Source organism: Poecilia mexicana, unplaced genomic scaffold (assembly GCF_051168715.1).
Source record: "Poecilia mexicana isolate PSO_F unplaced genomic scaffold, ASM5116871v1 scaffold_13, whole genome shotgun sequence".
NCBI classification, from domain to species: domain Eukaryota; kingdom Metazoa; phylum Chordata; class Actinopteri; order Cyprinodontiformes; family Poeciliidae; genus Poecilia; species Poecilia mexicana.
Genome location: NW_028263382.1, coordinates 29394863 through 29417674, shown reverse-complemented (window position 1 = coordinate 29417674; position 22812 = coordinate 29394863). Strand labels below are relative to the sequence as shown.

The 22812-nt window shown below is 38.4% G+C and overlaps 1 protein-coding gene across 3 annotated transcripts in view; it reads left to right on the top strand.

Annotated features, from left to right (window-relative positions):
* LOC106913952 (CD166 antigen homolog) overlaps positions 1–22812 on the top strand; it is a 70171-nt gene that overhangs the window by 29191 nt on the left and 18168 nt on the right. For all 3 annotated transcript variants that reach the window (XM_014980414.2, XM_014980412.2, XM_014980413.2), the window contains exons 2-6: positions 16515–16624; positions 16878–17091; positions 18461–18525; positions 20081–20168; positions 20330–20491. In XM_014980414.2, coding sequence (XP_014835900.2) covers positions 16515–16624; positions 16878–17091; positions 18461–18525; positions 20081–20168; positions 20330–20491 — 639 coding nt within the window. The remainder of the gene's footprint in view (positions 1–16514; positions 16625–16877; positions 17092–18460; positions 18526–20080; positions 20169–20329; positions 20492–22812) is intronic.

The window sequence follows — 22812 nt, the reverse complement described above, 5'->3', positions numbered from 1 at the left end:
AAAGAACAAAATTGTTTAGTCCAAACACTGTGTGCCTAATAGAGTGGAAAAAATGTGAAGAGATTCTACTTATTTTTCTAGTAGTCTGGATCATAAGATCCATTTTTATAACTCTGCTGAAGATCCAAGGCAGTAGGGAATCAATAGAAAATGTTCTGCTGTTCTGTTTGGACCTTTTGAAGTAAATTTGCTTTTTGCATTGAATACAGTAACTTTTGCCTTTCTAAAGAGATGGCTGGACACGGTTGGACATTGTTCCCTGTTTTACTTTAGCAGTGGTTCTCCATTTGTGCTTTCAGTTCAGTTTGCTTCGTGTGTCGGACCAGGTTTCTGTTTGCAGTCAACCCACCTGCGGCTTATTGTCTTAACTTGCCTCAGTCTGTTTAAGCCCGGGGTTTTCTGTTGTCTTTGTCAGATGTTTTCTTAAGTAAATTCGCCTTGAGTTTTTAACCTTCATCTCTGCTGTATGCTCGCATTTGGGTTTTTCAGCAAACAACTAGAGATTCCAAGGCTCAAGGTTGTATGATGTCCTAAGCTGAAAATAATTTTTCAGGATTTTCCCAAGGTCTGAAGAAGCCTTAAATGCAATAAATCAAATTTTAGGCGTTGGAAAGTATTAAACATGCTCATATGTTAATGTGCTGAGACACAACTGGAAGCGAAGCGATGGATTCTGTTGAAAATGAAGTGCTTTGATGTTTACGATTGACCCTTTGCAACTACGTCACCCAATCACGTTGAGGAGCCATGACAGACGTCAGAAAAGAAGAATGAGAGATTGTCTTCCTCTTACACTGGAGCAAACTTAGAAGCATAAACGTTGTCATAATGCAGTATTTGATTACTTCTACTTAATAAACTTATGAAAGTTAATCTTCGCTCCCTGTAAAAAGTGTTTGCTCCAATCCGCAAACACACCGACGATTGCTAATTCTTTTGATTTATGGCTGCTATTGTTGTCTAACTTTCTCATCAAAGGTTATGCAATAAAAGTCTGGTTTGCATCCTTGTCTGTTTGTGTGAAACATTTTGACAGTGAAATCAACTAAATGAAAACGACTCTAGGCTATCAACTGTCTGTTTTATGACAGAAAGTTGGTTTATAAGAGTTAATGTACTCATATGTAATTCACCATTTATTAAGTTAGTTTTCATAATTTAAGTTGGCCTTAAATTGAAATTACAAGGATCTAAAGAAGGCCTTAAACTTACCGACACCATGTTTTTGGATCTACTTTCATCTGATGCCATCAAAACCCTGGAGAGTCGGGATAATTGCAGCTAAGCTAAATGTTTTGGTCACAACGAACTAGTGGAAGAAAGGCTATTCCCTGTTGATCTACTGGCAAATAGTTTCAGCGTATATGAAATATGACCCCAGCTCAGTCACAAGCAGCAGAAATAATTAAATCTCCATTGTTTGCTTATACTTTGGACCAACTGTGTCCCACCCTCCAGTGACCTAGCAAATACCAACTTCTATTACTTGAGGTTATTCTCACGCCAATATAGGTGAAGTTGAGTAGCATTTCTCCAGCTGGCTGAAATAAGGGACAGTGCTGCAACAAGTGGAGGTGGGTCAATGTTGCTTTACTACAGAAAACCATTTTCTCTAGCAGTTTCTCTGGTTTTTCATAAGTTTTAAATGGCAGCACTGGTTTGACAGGAAGCTTTTTGCTGCTTCGAAATGGCAACCTTTCAAAACCTCGGCCTACTTCAACGCCAGAGTCTTAGCTTTGCCTCATTTAGGCAAAGAAAAATGCTAAAGGTTTTCCATGGTGGTAAAAGCAATCATTTTTTAAGCAATTGGTAGCTTAACATATTCAGTTTTATGCTGATCACTGCATAAAACTGCATAAAATGTCAGCAAAACTGCTTGAAAGTGTTAAATTATATCTGTAGAGTGCATATAAAATATTAACCCAAATGTGACATCATCCATCACTTCGTGGGGGGCTCAGTAGATTCTCAGGTGTGGGATTAAGCTGTTTTCATCCTGGATTTCAGAATTAAAATAGCAACTTTAACTTTTTAGTGAGGTTAGTTTTAAAAAGCCCTTTCCCTCCAATCTGGTAACAAGCCAGTAACATGAACTGGTCAATTACTTCAGGTCATTTCTGTAGTTCTGGTCCAGAACTGTTTCAACAAATGAGTCTTTTTTACAATGACACTGCTTTGACTTTGAAACGCTGATTTATTTTTGCTGAATTAGTTTCGAATTGATAACCTGCGAATTGTTAAAAGCCGGTCTTATGGCTGCAGTTATACGAATCTTGGAAGTAGATTTATTCCTCCAGTGTTATCTCGCTGTGAAATTGCTCACATACTGTAGCATTTAATGTGTGAAAGTAAATTGCTCCGCTTTTCTTGAGACCAATTTCACATTTCATTGTAGTTTCATTGCATGGCCATGCATGAATGCAATGTTATATTAGTGTCAGACAGTATCACACACTCTCTTTCCCTCATAAAACTAATAAATGTGTGAGGCTTCAGACTGTTTCTTGTGGAAGTTGTAGATAAGAATCCATTGAGAGCGGATCACTTATTAAAAAACCAAAGAAAGAGCAGACAGGCCTAGATGAGCCAGCCAAGCTGCTGTTGGAGCCTTCGGCTGTGTGTGTGTGTGTGCGCGTGTGTGTGTGTGTGTGTGTGTGTGGAGGACTTTGTCAGAAAATGAAAGCTTTGTCTCAACTCTTTCTATCCATAAGTTGACCTTCTTTCCAGATGGAAGGTCAGGAAGTCATGTTTAAAATCATGTTTTTTTTTTGTTTTTGTTTCATTCTGTGCCCAGAAGCAGGTGGCGTGGCGTAAAGTAGGGAAATTGTTGCAAATGCATTATGACACAAGCTCAGTGATGCTCATGTTCCACAATTGGGGCTTTTGTCAACCGTGAAGTACAAGACAAAAATTATATCTGCTGGTAAAATTGTGAAATGGAAACGTTTAGAAATGGTTTTGACAACAAAACACAGGCATTTATGCTTTTCAACAAACATTTTAAAATCTCAATCATGAGTTTTTCTATTTTTAGATTAAATTGTTTGTGTTGGTATTTATTTTGAAAATTGATCCATTCGAAGTTGAAGGAGCAGCTTAATCTTAATGATAGTGGAGATGTTCTAGATTAGAGATTTTGAAGGCAAATTTCTAATTACCAATTATGTGAAGCAGTAAAAGTGGGAACTCAGGATTGGGTTTGACATCAGACCCAGTTAAATGCCGTTTTAGCTGAAAAGTCGGAATTTTAACATGGCGACATCTTACAAACATTATTTTAAGCTTTACTTTTAATTTTTTCAGTTTATAGTTGGATGCTGTTGATTTTAGACGCTCTTTTGCATCCACATCTCGCAAACATAAGTGTCCACCACATTTTACTACTGCCGATGCAACGAGCAGCCATCTTGAAACACAATGTCTCTCCCAGTTTCCCAGTGGGAAGTCTGGCTTCCTATGGCCTTTCAGTTGATTTCCCAGTTCAAACTGGAGTGCAGCGTGAAGTGCTCTTACCAATTTCTTTTTTAGAGATATAGACTGCAAAAAAAAAAAATTCTACTTTTTAGTGTTCTTTTTTCTTAGTTTCATGGTTAAGTGCCAGATGGCGGTAAAATCTGGCCACCAGCCGATTCCTCAGGTCAACTCCCATTGCAGACTCACAGACACGCTTGATTTCCACCCTGCACGGTTAGAAAGTTTGTATCCTACCCGTAAAAGTTGTGCATTCTTTCTCATTACATGTTTAAAAATCAGTCAGCTGTAAAGACCGAGATACTTTTTTTTCTTCTTCTTTTTTTTTTCTGTGCCCACCAGCTCTTGACAGTTAAAAAATACAAGCTGATGGCTTTAGTTTTATGCTCCAAAGACAGTGACAGGCAATTACAGTGGGAAGGAAAGAGCTAAATTACAGAGCATACAGTGTTGACGGTTGGAATGGTGCCTCGTCGGTTCAGCTCGCTAGAAAAAAAAAAGGAAGAGAGGAGCTGTGTGAGAGGGATGTTGTGCGAGCCCTGCTGTCAGTTATCCATCAGCAACATGATTACACCTCTTACCTCGAGAGAGAGAGGAAAAGAGAGAGAGACAGTGAAAATGTAGCTGTGTGTGTTTTTTTTTTTTTTTAATGTCTCTCTTCAGCGTGCTGATGTTATACACTTCCTGAGCGAGATACTGGAGCAGAATTACAATATAGTCATGTGTCTGTCATAGTCGGTAACAGATGAGCCAGCTGAGTGTGTGAAGGGTGAAAGGTGTGACAAAGCAGCCGAGCTCAGATGGTAAAAGATAGCTACAAGGATGCTTTGGGGACTCCGGTGATAGACTGTTCTGGTTTCCTTAAAAAGGAAAAAAAAAAAAAAAAGAAACCCCTCTCACTTCCCAGTGTGACGGCAATTTTTCCTGACAGCAAGCACTTAGAGATTGAGCTTATTAAATCACTGATCTCTCTCATTCGAGGTACTTGGTGCGGCTAATCAAAATTCAGCACTTGTTGAATTATTAAAGGAAAGACAAGGACGAGAAGCGGAATGTCACGGAAGGTTAGGCTTTCTTTGATTTCTCTCTCCTTAGGCAAGTGCAGTTCACTTGAAGAATCTGGCCTTTCTCCGAGTCGTATTGATCTAGCCGGAGTGGGTCTGTTTGCCCCCTCTACGCTGAGCCGCCTCTGAAGCGAGGCTATTTGCCATCAAGTCTTTGTGGACATGCGCCATGGGATCCCCCATTCACTGAGCAAGCCTCATTTTCGGCACTTAATAAGTTTGGGCCTCGGCTTTCTTTGGGATGTTGTAGGTGAAAAGCACGGACACGTCGGTGCTCACGCGCACTCACACAAACTCCGGTGTAAATGGGAGTTATGGGTGTAAGGTAGCACAACAAGGATATGGAGACTTTTGCAGGGTGGAAGCTGATTTCCCAGGCGAGCTTCTATCCGAGCTGTCGTCAGCTGTCTCCTCTCACGGATAGAGGCGCCTTAATCAGGAACATGAAAGTATCTCCTGTGGTGCTGCCTTCTGTCTCCATCACTCACCTGTCTATTGGTTGATTTACCTTTTGCAGGAGCATTAGCTAACTTCTTCTTTTTTACTTGGCCAGTATGAGAGCACGTTTTCTATGACTGAAGGGGAATTCAGATAAAACCCTAGGAGCCATATTATTTGTGGTTCAGAGGACTAAAACGCTCCTCTGTGATTTGTAAATTCCCAGATGTATTGAACTGGAACCTTTGTCTTGAGAGGCAGGTGGATTGTCAAGAGATTTTTTTTATTTATTTATTTATTTATTTTTATTTTTTTTGTAGACCGGTCTCGAGAAAATCCTTTTGAGCGTTGAGTTTGTGCCTTTAGTGAGCTGCAAAGGAATATTCATCCACATTTATGAAAATATATCTGTCAAAACTTTAATAAAGACAACATGAGTCAATGCAGAAAGACATTGGAATGACATTTTTGGTATGAAGGGGAAAAGGCTTTCCAAACTAGCCTGGCCTCATGTGAAAAAAGTAATCCGTTAAATTACAAAATTACAGCGATTACTTTGATTACTGCTAGACTTTAAAATCAAGTAGGCATTTTCCATCAAATAACTTAAATTTGACTTTGTAATTAAACATCTTGAAATTGGGCATCCGTCTCTTTAAGAAACTTCTGCTTTTTGACAAATTGTCAGGTGGCTTTACACCTGACAAAACAATTAGCAGTATAATGCTAACATATTTTATATTTTGGCTTGAAATGCATCTATCAACTGGTCAGAGATCAAAATTGGGCGACTTCTCTTTGGTCAGCTCTGAGCTGTCATAAACTCTGCAATTTCTTTTCTCTGTTAAATAACCTTAGTGAAAACTCCCTCCGTTTTCAGTCAACATAATGTTTGATGCCCTGTTTTCAGTTTAGTAAAACTCAAATAAAGCATGGAGGGCATTGCATAAATGAGGGCAATCTTGTAACCCCGTTTTCCATGACTCCTACTCCTTTCAAGAAACCTACGGCAACATTTCTTGTTAATTTTATGGACGATGCTTTTCCCATTTAGTTACACAAAGTTTTCTAAAAATCAGTTTGCATGTCTTCTAATCTTAAAGCAAAGCAGAAATCAGAATTAACTTGTAGGTGCAGTTTTGTGTTTTTAAAAGAAGAGTCTTTTATGTCTCCAGCTTCCACGGTCATGACAGGTTGCAAGGTTTACAAAAGAAGCCTTGCCTGTTGTAGACAAAGCCTGAATGCAGAGGTTACTTGCACATTGTTCCTGACAGAGGTGAGTTGCAATTTGAGCCATGAAGCACTTCAGCCTCATCGTTCAAACAAAACTATACAGCTGCAGCTTGTCTGCAAAGTCATTTTTTGAGGTCAAGAACAGCAAGTTTTAATTTCCCAGCACATTTAAAGGGATATCATTCATACAAGATAGAATTACTAACATCTAATTGAATTTAGTCTACAATAGGTACAGATGAACAGATTCAATTAATCACTTAGTAATATTTTGAATGCCATATTGTTCAATTGAAACTAGTATGTTTTAGTTAAGTCAAACCTAGTAATTTTCCGGGGTTTTTTCTAAATATGCACAGATCAGAAATTGATGTCTGATTTCTGATCTGTTTTTTTTGTGAAACTTTACTGGTTTTAACCAACTCTCATATCTGATATAAGATCTATTCAGTATTCAGAATATTTTTCTAGTCTCTCTTCTGGCCTCTCTTTGTATATCCTATAAAACAGACGTCTTAACTCTAAAATTTCTACATTCATCCTGCTTTATGATGGACAGAGCCTGAAAGCTCACTGGGAGAAAACGGCAGGTTGTTGTTATAACCACCTTGTATTTGCTGAACGTCTTGCTCTTGCCTGCTGACCTGAAAGAAGTGGAGACATATTTCCTTTTAAATGGCTTCTTATATCGTTAGTGTTTCCTCTGACTTTATTTTTAACAGCTCACTGAGAGTGAAAACGACATGAAATGACATTAGACTTGTATAGAGGTTTTCAACCCCCAAAGAGTTCTCAAATACGCTTTGAGATCTAAAACTAGTTAAATCAGGTATTATACATTTTCTAGACACATAGTGCCATTTTAAAGCCATATTTATCAATCAACTATGTTACTTTCAGTGGTTATGAAAATGCTGTACATATCAAAGGTAGCTGAAAAGAAATTTGACTTCACATCATATCCATATCTAATGCCTTGAAACTGGCCGATGTCTCCTACTTAAAGGACCGGACTGATGAGCTCAGCAGGTTCACAGTTCCACAAGGTGTTTGCAAATTGTTGCTGCCGTTAGTCTAGGTGAATGTCCTTTGTCTTTCTATGGGCACTGATCTGGTAGAGCAGAGGGGAGGGTGCTCATCAGCGCCCCCTGTGAGAAATCTGAACCAGACAGACAAAAACATCATACCCAGTAGAGACCATCCTCTTTTTGAGGAAATTGCACTGCAGGTCAAAGGCACCTGTTGCCGTCCATGAGGTTCAGTTGGTACAAATTTTCCTTTATCCAATGCGCCAACCAATTGTGACCAAGCATGGCACATTCTGGAACATTGTAGAATCTATTAATGTGTGGATTATGCCTTGACCATCTTTACTAAGGGTGCATTCACACCAGCCCTGTTTAGTCTGCTTTAATCTAACTCATTCTTCTAGAAAGTCCAGTTCACTTTGGGGAGGTGTGAAAACTCTGATGTGGACCAAAATAATTTAACTCTGGTCCCCCTACAAACCTAGATCTCGGTTTGATTGAAGTGAACTCTTTGACGTGGATTGAATGCATAAGGTGAACACCAAATGGACTGGAGACCACTCCTAAAGCAGGCATTCTGGGTCATTAGAAGCAAAACAAACATGAGAAACTAAAGCTAGCGGGAGAAATGGCTCCTGGTCTTTTACTGCTGACAAAAGAGAAATTCTACAACCTCTAAAATCTGACGTCACTCCATTTTTGTTTACATTTTGTAAAGAAAAAAAATTGTGTTCCTGTCTTCTTCAGAGGCTTTCATGTCGATTCCTTGAGTGGTTCTTAGTAGGGCTGTTGTAAACGAATATTTTAGTAATCGAGTAATCTATCGATTATTCTTACGATTAATCGAGTAATCGGATAAAAAAAATATATAAAATGAAATATTGGTAAATCTGGCATAATACCGGTGTTACTATCAGATATCAATATCAGTCCAATTTTTCATATTTGAGCATCCCTAACAGTTGCTTTTTTTGTAGTTTAGAAAACTAACCTGTAACAATAATAGCTCACTTTCTAAGTTAACCAGAAGAAAAGTTATAGAAAAATCTGAAATTATATTGAATTTAATAACAAAGAGGCAGGCTCACAAATATGCTTATAAAAAATGTCTACAATTCAGCTTTTAGTTTATGTATTCATCTTCAGTGAGTTTAATAGGTTAATTAAACTCACCTTGCCACCTAACCTGTCACGCTTTGGGTTTGAAAATACGGGAAATGCCGCCTGGAGTGGGAGGAGAGGGCGAATGAACGAACGTAAGATGGGGTGGAGGGGAGGAAATAGACCAGCGGACTGACGAACCGTTAGACCGGGGGACGAACACGGGGGGAAGCAATACGGGATATTTACGACACCTTCACTGGTCACACTCAGAAACTCATCTACCAGCCATGTACGATGCGCTCCGCCACCCGTTTCTTCAGACCGGGATATGAAATTTATTGTGCGGTTCGTCGGTAAAGCTACATTTACACGGTAAGCATCAGCTACTCAGCCGCCCGCCCTGCTCAGGCTATCCGCTCACCTCAGCGCTCTTCCCGCCGTTCGCTTTCAACCAGCAGCCCCGGAGGAGAAATGCTGCCGTACTCCAGGCATTCCCCCAGTCATTTTAAGGTCGGGCATTATCATCAATCAATAAAATCCCCACGGGCCAATCTTGAAAATTGGACTTTATGCCGCTGAGACTTAGCTTTTGTCAACAACTCAGAGGCGGAAGTGAGAGCTTCGCGCAACGCAAATGAAGTCCCGGCCGGAACACGGTGCGCTAACTAATAAAACATAAATTAACGAAGCTTCGAGGCAGGTAAATTTTCCTCGAGGAATTTTAGTAATCGAGGTACTCGAATCATTCGAGGAATCGTTTCAGCCCTAGTTCTTAGTGCAGCACCATCTCAGTCAAGGGTAGGAAAAATGTTTTTCAAAGGTTTTGAGTTGTTTGGCACAGAGCAGTGTGAAAACGAACTGCACCAGATGAAAATGTAACCAATGTTCCAACTTTGGCCCCCATCTAACCAAGTCTACCAGACTGGCAGGTGTGAAAATACCCTAAGTTTCCCCCTTCTGGGACGACATAGAACATAACTAAACCGATAAAGCTCAAAAAGTCGATTTTTCACAGAGTCTTCTTCGCTCTATGAAGGCGTCCACACTGAAGAGTGTTGCTGCTGCCGTGAGCTGGTAGTACTTGGCTTGGTGTGTTCACTGATCGGGAATAGACTGGATTTTTGAGTTTCCAACTGGTCAGCTACTGGGCGATCTAGGAACACATCTTTGTGCCTCTCAAGTTTTACTTAAACATTACTGTTTTCTATACCTTATCTCAACGTTCGCCATCATCCCCTTGTTGCATAGACAGCCGTCGGAGGTGGCGACTTGTTTTTTGTTTTGCTTTGTGCACGAACGTGTGTGCAAATGTTTGTTACTCTGAAGACACTGTTCTCCTACTTCTGTTGTAAAGGATTACCTTATCTCAGCAAGCAGCAGGAGCTCTGCTGTCTGCTTCTCAACATGTGCGATTAGTTCTCATTCTATTATGGCGTAATCTCCACAGATAATGGCTTTAGTTAATGCACACTCTTTTAAAGTTCTCAGAGATGCAGGTTTATTAGAATAGTCCAAAAAAACAACCAAAAAAAGTCTATTTGAATTTTAAATGGATAGGATTCTATTAACCAGGAAGAGCGATAACCTTTTCCATCTCTGCTGGGCTCATGGTGTAATCTCATTCTAACTTTCTCTTGTTTTTACAAGCAGTTGTTTGACTCATCCTTGCAGGTTGTGCTGCATTTTAGTCCTGAGAGGTTTGTCTCTCATCACTCACTATATGATATACACCACTGCTGGTTGCATAAACGTGCACACAACGCATACCCAAATAATAATAAAAAAAAAGAATCACCACCTTCAGCAGATTGTGTAGTGCATTCAGATTATTATTTTTATTTTTTTCTTACATTACCCAATGCACAAACACACACAGGTGGAGCACATAATCAAGATAGTGACAGATTAGTTCTGGCACCCTAAATACCTGCAAAAATGAAATGTAGCAGGATGTCATCAAACTTGACACGTATGCAAAACATGTCCCCGTGTCTTCCAAGGAGAGCTCATTAACGGCCCCCTCTCAATATATTCACAATGTCTCCATTAGCCTTTTTTCCCCCTCCCTTCGTCTTCCACCCGGCTTGTGCAATCATTTCTGCCTGGATCAGAAACCTGCACGTTTCATTAGATTTCCATCAGACAGGCAAAATAGCAGAGTGCAGGATAGCTCCATCAGCATGCTGCGTCCAAACCAGCCATCTGCGGTACTGTTTCAGGTGGATCCCATCGAAAAGACTTAGAGGCGAGCACAGTGCAGACGCATATGTGACGTCCAGAAAAGTGCACATATGCACATGCAAAGTAGTATTTTTAATTAAATGATAGAAGTAATTAAAAAAAAGGGTTTTAATAGATGCAGATAGGCTTGCATTGGTAACAAATTTTGCTGGACGATAAATTGTCCAAGACATTGAGATAAACGATAATATTGTTTTTGAGATCATGCAGTAATGACAAAATAATGCAAGAACGCATTCTCAAAGATCAATGAAGTTTAACTTCTAATGAACATTTAACACTGGAGCTGGAAGACATTTTAAATATCCAAAAATAAATAAACAAACCAACAGAAACAACAAATACAATGAATTATGAATTCTCTGTAAACAAAATTGCCTTCTATAAAAAGGGGCTAGTTGAGACCAACGGACCGAACTGAAAACTTTTGTCATCCAATTTTTGGTAGAAAGAGAGAAAAGAGAAAAACAAAAAATCCTGCAAAATGGAAATTATTTAGCTTGTTTTAATATATCCTGCGGTCAACTGATTTATTGTTTACTCCAACAAGCTTAGATGCAGAGGGAAATAAAAGTGTAAAAAAATGTTTTAAATTCCTTTAATTATCTAACACATTTTCCTTAAAAAGTTAAATCCTTTAAATGAACTTCTCAGTATTAGGGAGTGAGGGGGCAATATTTCAAGGTCTTATAAACAATGAAAGGAATCCAGAGCAAGAAATTCATGCAACCAGGCTGACAGGCGACTGGGCTTATCTCCGTGTTTGCTAGGAAAAAGTCCCGGTGAAGGTGTCAGCGGTGGAAATGTGGTGATGTTTTGTCCTGTCCCATGCTGTCACGAGTAAATGTCGCCAAGTCTCATTGTGAATGCAGGGATTGTAGCTCTTTGGGTGAAGCCCTAAGGTAGGGCTATGTGTCTCTCATAGTTTCCACCGGGGTGGAAGTATTCCGCTTTGATGCTCTCATAACTTGTTCCTGCTTCGTGGACACAGCTGTCGGCGCCGATTATCGTCACTTTCACAGATTTACTCCACCTCACACCATTATCCACACATTTTAGATCTATCTGAATGTATATAGTGCATATTTTATTGAACATTTGTATTCCTAATGTCTTATGCTTGTTTTGTTTTTTTTGTTGTTGTTTTATCAGTCATGCTTACCCAGTTTTTCCGCTGGGAAAAGCAGGAACTGTATTCTTTTTCGAGGGTAATTATGCGTGGCATAAAACCCCCCCACGAAATTAAGCATTAAACATCAAAATGTATATGATTGTAAATGAAAGAGGACAGGAAAAAGGCATATTTGTTTTTCAAAGCTGCTGTGACAAATAAAAACATTAATGAGGTAAATAACATAAAGTGCATAAAGTTTGTGGGACTCAACTTCAAAAATTTGCACCACAGAAAATTAATATAAACATAAACAGCTTGTATGACTTGATCTTAACTATTTAAAAAATGATCTATTATCACTTTTGCATATGTAATATTGTAAAGTGTTGCAACTAAGCACAAATCTAAACAATTTATTACGCCGTTACACAAAATGTGTTAACGGTGCTCAATTACAAACCATGTATTGCTCTTTCTGCACCAATGAGGATTCCCTCACCTTTACATGCCAAGTGCATGTACTGGCAAACAGTCCTGAGCTCTTTAATTCTTAACAAAGCTGATAATTATTTCACCACTTTGAGGCATTCATAAACCGCGTATAGTGCACTGAACGAAAAACAAATAACCAATTTGTTCTTTTAACTGCGTTAATACATGTAACAGAGCTGATGTTTCATGACATTGACTGACTTCCTTTATATTTGACACCAACATACAATGGAAAGACAGTAGAGTGGGATAAAACATGTCTTTAAAGTCGCCGAGTTCTTACGTTTTATAGAACTGTAAAAATCTGACACAGTTAAATTAGAAAAAAGGAAACAAGTAGTGAATTAGAAAAGGTCACAACTTAAGTTTATTTTTAACACAGAGGGGCTTTCAAACATGTAGAAAACTGCATTGATAATCTCAATAAACAAGTGTTATATTTATGTACCTGTGGCTTGTTTTAAAATATTAGTGTTTATGGGGCCCCTGAAGCCCTTGGGGGACCTGATGGAGCTGCTGACTTAATTTGGATTAAACAGAAGTGCAAATTTGTTGTTTTTAGACTATCTGTGGGTTTAAATAGCATTTCACTGGAGACGTTTTCCCATAACATATAATTACACAGTAATACTTTTACATTTCCTGTCAACTTAATATCTTTTAATACAAAAACACGGTGGGCCACCGGTGGACCGACTCGACGCCCCGACCACCGGGCTTAGCAAGTTTTCTGGGGGAAACCCTGATAGATATTAACTCTGATGTTAAAACATTGATTTTAATCTAATTAAAAGACGGCTATGAAAGGTTTCTAAAAAAAAAAAAAAAAGAAATTGCTCTGGATATATTGACTCAAATGAAATCAAAAGGAGCGTTTGACACATTTACAGAGTTGTAAATTGGACCAATGACCTAAAGGTTTCAATGCACTTTTAATTGGGTGTGAAAAGCTGTTAAAAAGCTTTGAACGGGTTATCACATCTTACATGCCAGCTAAGCTTGACTGACTGAGTCATAAAGCTGCTAACTTGCCCCGGATCATTCTCTTTGACTAAGAAAGAAAGATTTTCAGATGAACCAGTCTGTCTATTTGAAAAGTAGCCTCACAACGTAACCTTGGGTGGCGCTTCATTAGTTTCCACAACATGACTTTCCCAAATGTGACTAGTCCTTTTTGTAAGTAACTGAGAAGTTTAAGAACAGAAAGATGTCGGGGAGGGGCAGCATGGCTGTAGTCTGCTCCACATAACTTGGATTCTTCCTTTACTTTCTCTTCCATCTCTTTATAAAGACATTAAAACTTAAGAACAATGAGAGTAGCATCTCTTAAAGCATGACGTTTTAAAGCTGTGATATATCTTGATGCCTCAATACAACCAACTCCTAAATATTGCCAAGGTCTACTTTCACACAGGCCTCAAAGTTTCCTCAACTTTACGAGGTAGTTTTTGCTTATCTAAGCAAATTTGAAGAAGATAGTAATGAACGACTGTGTTGCATTTTAATATTTTATCATGTTTTCTTCTGATCTTTAATTAGGGTGAATCACATCAGTCCTCTTTAATCGAACTTCAGTTCGTTTGCCTTGAAAGTCCTAAAAGTGAATGCGTAATCGAACTCCGCTCCGCCTACACGCCTGTTTCTTGGCTTGGTTGAAGTGAACTCTGGCGGGGTTCGAATGCACAATGTGAACACAACTCCAAACGCAGGAACTGAGCTGTAGCGCAGGGCATTCTGGGTAAATACAAGCAAAACAAATACTTGCATTGATCTTTCATCAATCAATGACAAAAGAGAAATCCTACAATGGCTAATATCTGATGCCACTCCATTTTTGTTTACATTTTGTGAAGAAGAAAGTTGTGCTCCTGTCTTCATTTGAGATTTCCATGTTGTTTCCTTCAGTAGTTCATTGTGCAGAGGAACAGGTTTTCCAGTTAGTTTGGTTCATTTGACACGGTGTGAAACCAAACTGCAAAGGTTGAAATTTTGGTCTCAAATAAAACTGAGTCTACCGGACTATCATGTGTGAAAACACCCTACAATGCTTATACTTTGTCATTATCTACAAAGGCAGTAGCTTTGTTTCCCAAATGTCTCATTGATCGCCAATATGTTGACACGGGGCAGTGGAGTCTTGATGGCTGTAATACCCTAAAAAGGATGTGAGTCAAAGCGGCTCTGTTTCAAACAGATGTAATTAAATCTGCATTTTGACATCCTCCTTGTTTTTGGTGCTGTAAAAAATAACAGGTTTTCCTGTTTGATCCGGAACCAGACTGGTAGTTGTTTGGCAGCTCATAATGATGAGCGACAAGTGTTGGCGCGGGAACTTGTTGGGCCGAGTGCCAAGAACATGGCAACATGAGCAGAATTTGCTGACTCCAGGCAGGCTGTTTGATTTTTTTTCTTTTTTTTTTTTTTCTTCTTTCTCTGTTTAGTAATAAATCACTTCAGCACTTGGCTATTTTATGAACTCGTGTGATAATTTGGACTTGATCAACATCAAGTCCAAACATCAACTGTGCAAACCATCCCTCAGGGTCGCAGTTGTTACTCTGTCCTAACATGGACAATGGTAACCATAGTAAAAGTATTTACTTTCTTTCAAATGGGATTCAAATGAGGTTCTTGCACACAGCAAATGAATTCACTCCAACTCTGCCCCAGAGGAGAGGAAACCTTTAAAGCTCCAATGAGTTTAAAGTGAAACTGAGAGCGAAATTCTCAAACTATGCCGCTTTATTATTTTTTTCTTTACTGAAAGAACATAAGTTGGACAATTTCAGAGCTGAACAAGCACAACCAAATATTCAATTAGCTTCGTTCCTTTCCTGTAAATACACAAACATGACTTGTCGCAGATTCAGCAGATAGAGTAGAAGGGACGGCTGGCCGCTGGTTTGTTCTCGTGTGCTGAACTGCCGTTGAGCTGTTTGGGATTTTAGCTGTCAGATTTGTGCTCCCGCACGCCCACTTGCGCATTTACCTAAGCCTGAACTCTGAAGAGTCTGAAATGCAAATCTTGAGCGCCAGGGACGTGTGCGGCTCCTCATTTTCAGTCGGGCCGCGGCAGCCTCCTCTTCCCCGCGGCCCTCTGGCTCTAACCCCTCATCACAAACAGTAGAGACTCTTTCTGCTGGCAACAACCTGCCCACCCTCCACCCTTCTTCTCAGTCATGTCGCCTCCATGATTTGGATCAAATTTAAAGCAGGAAAAGGAATTGTAAGATGATTTGCCCTCCTTAGGAATTGTGTGTTTTTCATTAAAAGTTAAATGTAATATTAGTATCGGAATGTTTCTAAATAGACGTATCAGCAAAGAGTTGTAAATACTAAATGAGACTTGCAAATTTTAATTATACCTATCTTTGTGCAGTCCCTCTACCTGCCTGAATAATTTGCAGCAATGTGTAAAAATTGCAACAAAAAAAAGAAAAATGTAAAAAATAAATGTTAAATCTATTGGATGCTCCACAGATATTCCCACTCCTGGTGAAATATATAAAAAGCAGAAAAAATATGTCAGAAACATGATCTGCACTAAAATATTTGGATAAATATAATCCAAGAGTCACTACATTTAGTTGAGAAAACACTACCTTCTGAAAAGATATTAACAAAATAATCACTGCCAAAGTTATTGACTCTCTCTAACTGTTCCTACAAGATGAAGTATATTTAGAAACTTTAATTTTGCAATCCATATGGAAGAAAAAATATCACAGAAGCTGCACACAGTGACCTATCTGGGTCAAGTATCCATAGCAACAGTTTATTTTAAGGCTTTTCTACACATCATTACCAAGGTTGCTCGTAATACTGGAGCATTGTGTGAATACCAGTGAAGGTCGGCCTTGTGCCATCAAATCATTTCTCCAAATAATAGTAAATTTGAACTAAATGGTATTGGTCCAAGCACTGTTCCGTGTGGAACTCCGTTATGTACATTTTTCAGGGTTGCCAATAACAGTGGATAGTGGTGTGAAAGCACTTATCTGTAGAGAAAACCTAACTGTTTGGAGAGGCTGCCCTTGAATTCAATTTATAAGGTCATTTCTTTTAGTTTCATTAATAGCTTCTTATACCTTTTGTTCTTCCTTTGACTTCATTTTTTTAACATCCTGCTGATACTGAAAACAGTTCATCACAAGTGGTCTTCATGCAGGGTGTGAACCCCTTACATATATTGTGTTTATTAATTAGAATCTGTGTTTCAGACCTCAAATTCCTGAGCAGGAATCTCTGACAAATAATGTACAAAAAGTGCATTTTAGACTAGTTTTCATCATATATGACGATTAACAAACTCTTTTATCCCTTCTCCAGCGTCGTCGGCGGAAAAAAGCATCATCGGCCTGTATGGGGGAACGGTGGAGATTCCTTGCACCTTCGAAGCCAACAAAATCAAAGACGTCACGTTGACGAAATGGAAATATGTAAGTCGCAGTGGAGGTCAATGCATTCGCTACAGTGACATTAGTCTGACACCCATTTATCATGTCTGAGCCACGCCCCGTCTGGGAGCAGGAGGTGTGCATTAGAGCATGCATCTGTCACCTCCATATGACGGCGCATTATAAACGAAGCCGGGGGGAGGGAGGGCGGAGCTAAACATTGTGCATGCTTATATTTGAATTGGAAGACATGTTTGACAGACAAATAACAAATGTACTCTTCTCTTGTCTTTAGGAAAATGTAGACCTTTTGGTCAAATCTAAGGACAAGGAAACTGTAATCTTAGCCACCGATGAGTACAAGGATCGCATCAGCCTGGCGGCAAATCTCAGCCTCCTGCTTACCGGAGCCAAGCTGACCGACCAGCACACCTTCACCTGCCAGGCATTGATTACCACAAACTTTGGTCCAAATATTAAAGACTTTTCACATGCTCTAATCATCCACAGTGAGTACAGGCGTTGTGTTTCTACTTTAAAGGTCCTTTCAAGCAAGTTTTAAAGTAAAACACTTGTGTTTGAGCTGCGTCTGCATTTGCACTTAGATATTTCCTAAGTCCAAATGTCTTAGGACAATTGAAATAAGACTAAATTAACTTAAAAGCAAATTTTCTGCAATATATAGAAGCTTGTTTTAATAATGAATTCCTTAATATTGGTGAAAAAGTAGTAGTTCCACTGGCAGACTTTTTTCCATTTACAACAAGTCGTTTTTTCATGTTATAAGTGAAATAATCTGCCAGTGGAACTTGTAATTTTAAAAATAAATATTAAAGAATTATTGACCTAAAAAAGCTCAAATGTCTTGATGAAAAGCTACTTGAAAGTTTGTTTTATCTTATTTAAAGTGCACTACGACATTTGCACTTGATTCTAGAAATACTTAGTAAAATGTTGCTTTTGCAGTGCACTTTTTATGATTCTTTTCTATTTTTTGTATAATTTACTTCAAATATGTAAATGATATCTACCCACATATTACAATATAACATACATATCACAATATAAACTAAGATATAAGGAAGAACAATAATTACAGAACACTACAACCAAAAATAAATACATAAAACAGCTTGAATATTGAGGGGGGAAAAAGCATAGCTTATTGTCCCTCACCTCTTTGTTCAACTAAAATCTTCTCACCATTGAAAAATAATTTAGTTCACTAATTCAGTTCAAAATTTCAAACTAGAACATTATATAGTTTATCATAACCACAGTGTATAATGTCCAATATTACATATTTGGGTGTTTATTTCTGTTAATTCTGATGGTTAGGTTTTACAGTGAATTAAAATTCTTATTACATGAAGCCAATAACAAAAATTCAAATTCAGAAATGCTTGCTAAATGCCCATGTACTTTATAGTATATGCAATGAAACGTTTGTATTGGACACTTTTTCCGGCCACACCTTTTCCTTCCACTGAATTTTCCACTAGCATGGAGTACTTTGTGAGCATCCAGGCTATTGTGTATGATAATAGAATTTGTCGAGATGCATCTGTATTCATTATCTAGTCTAATTGACCATGAGGTCGTCGCAGCACAAATACCTTACAACACGGTGCAGCTGTTTGAGGAAACAACATGCCGGGGACGAGGCGTTGCCGACGGTTAAGAAGCGCCGTCTCCTTTGGGACGGGATAAGTTAATTTGTTTTGGATTTAAGGCTCTGTAACTCTGCAGACTTCACATGCACAAGCAGCTCTTTAACCCTCTGAAGGAACGCATAATGACTGACACCAGGAACAGCTGTGTCTCCAATGACAATAACAATAACACCATTTTTTTTGTTTGTTTGTTTGTTTCTTACAGAGGCGCCTGAAGCTCCTTTTATAACCGAGAAGGCAGCAGAACTGGAGATTGGCAAACTCACAAAGGTGGAGTTTATTTTGTGATAATTGTTGCTTATACCTACAGTATTTTAAGCAGTTATTCATCAAGAGAAACCCTCCCGATTTGTGCGGCGCTATCTCGGGACCTATAGGAGAGAGCGTGAATGTTACTACAGTAATGAGTTCTTTGAAGTGATTCTCATAAATTAGAGAAGAGCAGAACCCCTCCTTCCCTACAGTAATTAGAATACTCAGAGGATTGGACGGGTTTTAGAAACGCTTCGGGCATTTCATGGTCTGTTGCGTGGAAAAGTCTTTTACTCCTCAAATGCTGTGGAGGCGTTTTTTAAAAAAAGAGAAAAAAAAAGCTAATATGTTTGGTAATTTAAAACATAAATGAAATGCTGGCTTTTCAGTGAAGTCATACGACTACAGTGGCTTCCAAAGGATTCATACCCCTTGAATTTCTCTCATTTTTTGACACATAACCGTAAACTTTAATGCATTTTATTGACGTCTAACGTGATAGTACGCGAGCTTCATCATCAAGTTAATTTGTATAGCGCACTTCAGTGGCAAGTCGATTCAAAGTGCTTTGCGTCATAAAAACATGAAACAAAAAAAGACATTACATTGCAGTGACAATTAAAGGGAAGTCAGAAAAAGTTGCAAACCAGACTAAACCTGGTGATATTCCAGTTATTATTAATCAAAGGCTACTCTAAGCATATTAGTTTTCAGCCTTGATTTAAAAGGAGCTCAGGGTTTCAGCATTTTTGCAGTTTTCTGGAACTTTCTTTCAGGTTAAATGTGAAACTGAAACATTTAATTCTACTCTTCTACAGAGAGTAGAACAAAGAGTAGGAGTTGTCTGACATTTTTAGGGAGACCCGTGAAGACATAGTTGCAGTAATCAATGCAACTATAAATGAAGATTTTCTGGGACATTAATACTTTTATCTGGGAAATGTTCTTCAGGTGGTAGAAGACCGACTTTGTAATTGTCTTTATGTATCTCTGAAGGTTCACCCAGATTTGTTCAGACTGAATGAGACTGAAAATATCTCATTCAGTTTTGTTTCTCTTTCATTTCACTTCACAATGGTGTACTATTTTGTTGTTCAATCACATTAAAACTCAGTTAAACAATTTGTAGTCTGGTGCTAGGGTTTCCCCCAGAAAACTTTTGCGCTAGGGAAGTCATTCATCCTGCGGCCCGTCGTTTTTTTGAGTTAAAAAATGTTTAAAGTTGACAAGAAGTTTGAAAATATCACTTGATAATTATGTGTTATTAAAAGATTGTAAGATTAATACCTGAACACCAACTATAAAGTCTTAAAAAATGCAAACATTTTAAATAATACTTTAATACTTTAAAAATATGCAATGCTCAGCCTCGTGGGGGCACAAGTAAAGCCTGGTGGCCCGCCAGGCTTATAATACACTGGGGAAACCCTGCTGGTCATGTCACAAAGAGTTAAATGTTTAAACGGTAGGAATACTTTTTGAAAGCACTCTCTTACTTTTTTGCTATTGAATTCATTAATGAATCTGTTTGTTTAATTTTAAGAGATTTTTTTTCCTCTCATTTATTCCACAGCTTGGAAAATGCATTGCAAAAAATGCTAATCCACCTGCAAAGATCGTATGGCTGAGGAACAACAAAGAACTTACGAGTGACGAAAATCGTATGCATCTTTCATCCTGCTTCACAATATGACATGATAGCTAAACATGATCTTTATCAATACTTCATGCACAGATGTTTTTCTGCTGCCACAGCATGTGCGAGATGTTTTAAACCATGCTGAAGTTTTTTTTCTACTTTTTTTGGTTTTGTTTTCTCTAGGGACTGTGATGATTTTGAACCAGACTTCTGGTTCGTTAGACACCGAATCCACGCTGCTGTATTCTGCGCGGAAAGAAGACACAGGCGCCCAGTTCAGCTGCAGGGCGGAGCACTCGCTGGCCAGTGGCCTCGTGTCCCCCCCAGAGACCTTCGTCATCAACTGTGAGTAAAGGTGAACACACCCAATGTCGCTTGGACATAAAAGGAAAGACAGGAAGTCAATAAGCCACACAGAGGATGATAGATTTTATTTATCTGCAGGATACCTTGAGACAGACTGCATAGTCAGTGTGAAGCTGGGCAGTGGTGACAGAGTCAAAGGTTTGTAAGCTTTAGGAACTCAGAAGGCTTCTTTGGCACTCGCTCCTTCAGAAGTAAAATTTGTCCAAATCGGAAAACATGCATAATTGTTTTTAGAAGCCAGCTTAATTTTTGGAAATGTCTGCTATATTTCAATTTTCCCCTTCCAATATCTCTCATTCTGCTGCAGAAATCTGTGCAGATTTTGCAAGAAAACCTTGAATGTCTGTTAAAACCAGACTTTTTAAGCAACTTTGTCAGAAATAAATTATTAACATCATGATAAATTAAAGTGAGCTCAATGATTTCCATTCTAGTGATTAGTATTTTTGATGAACAATTTTGTTTAGAGAAACATCAAAATCTGTTTTACTTGTGGTTTCGGTTGTGTGTGGTTTTTATTTCAGTTCTGTTTATTACTCCTGGTTGTTTTATCTGGGATATTTAAAATTTCTTCTAGTTCCAGTGTAAAGTACTATTTACAAATATTAAAGTTTATTAAGAGTGCAAACTCGCGTTGATATTCCATTATCAGTGTATTACTTGAAAACAGCCTCAAAACAACAATAGTATCGTTTATCGCAATAATTACTGGGACAATTTATCCTCCAACAAAATTTATTGTGACAGATCTATTTTTAATGTCTTTATATTTTGAAAACTCTCCTGAGTTTTGCTTCAGTTTTGAGAGTTACTCTGGACTTCCAGATTGCAGCAGATCTCTGAGTCTGCTTTGACTAGGCCACTTTAACAGAAATATCTTAACTCTGGCCATATGTTTGCGGTCATTGCTTTGTTAGAGGATGAACATCTGTTCTGCAGCCTCTAAAAGGTTTCCTTCAGGGTTCTCATACGTTTAGCTGTGTTCATCTTTTCAAGAATTTTGTGCCTTAAGCTTTTCCACCACTTTATTCTCAACATGTCTCTACCTGTTTCCTTGTGATCCTCTTTGATCACTGATGTTCTCTGGATTGTTATTTTTAAAAGAATTTGACACCACTGCGTGCTTCTCTTTCTTCTGCACAATCGTTTAAGAACTTTTCAAAGAAGTTTCTGCTTGAAAAATTCTGTGGGAACAAACGTTCTTGCGAATCACTGCGAGTAGTGTTAACTTTTTTTTTTTTTGTTACTTTCATGTTTCCATATCACTGCATGAAAAGATTGATCATTTGTGAAAATGTTACTTATTTTGCACCTAATATCTCATTCTGTCGATATTGAGGTTTAGATTTGTCCTGAACAGACTTGAAAGAAACCACATGCTGCCTGAAAGCCTTCAATTTGTAAAACAAAGCAGGAGAAAAAACACAGAGCAGGCTAAGATCGAAGGTCATGCAAGTCGCTTTGGTCAAAAAAGAAGAAAAAAAAAAAAGTCCAGGAGACTTTGCAGGGTTAATTTGCTGCTGTGCAGCTCCTGTAAGTGCAGCTTGCCCTCCGGGGCAGCCCGACTTGCCAGATGTCAACCACTTCAAGCTTCTAGCCCCCGTCTCGCTTTCACCTTCCGCTTGTTACCATTTCCAAAGTCTGCTTCTCTTTGGGGAAACAACAACACCTCTGTGTTGCGCCAGCTGAAAATGTCAAGTTTGATTTGGATTGGGCAGAATATTAATTATAAAGTTCATGGAAATCATTAATCCCAGTAAGCAAATACCAGAAAGCGAATGTTAATTTTGTTGATGACGTTTTCTTTGTAATTGCAGTTTTAGAGTTGGCATAAAACTTTTGTTCACGCTCCTGCAGGCACGGTCTGCTCTGAGGGCCTCACAGCATGCTGAGTATTTATGTACATATATAAAAATAAAAACCAGTGCTGTGTATAGCATGATCTAACAGTTCTTTCTTTAAAATATAAGAGCATCTGCTAATAAACTATTCTGCATTTTTCATTTTTACATTTATAATCAAGTTTTCTGATGAATAACTTTACTGCTATTTTAGTTCGAGTTGGATAAGCTTAGGAACATGTAAAATAAACACTTGTAATAAGTTGTGCTTTTCAAATGTTAATTTTACAAAGTATTAACTCTTATTGTCATTCTGCTCTACAAAATTATACCAAGTTGGCATCCACTAGTTAATTAGCTGGACAGTCTGCTCGGGTATTTAGCCTGTAGATTTAAACGCCGTTACTTTAACAAAAATGAAGTGTGGTGCTTCTTTAGTTTTCTCACCAGTTTTTTTTT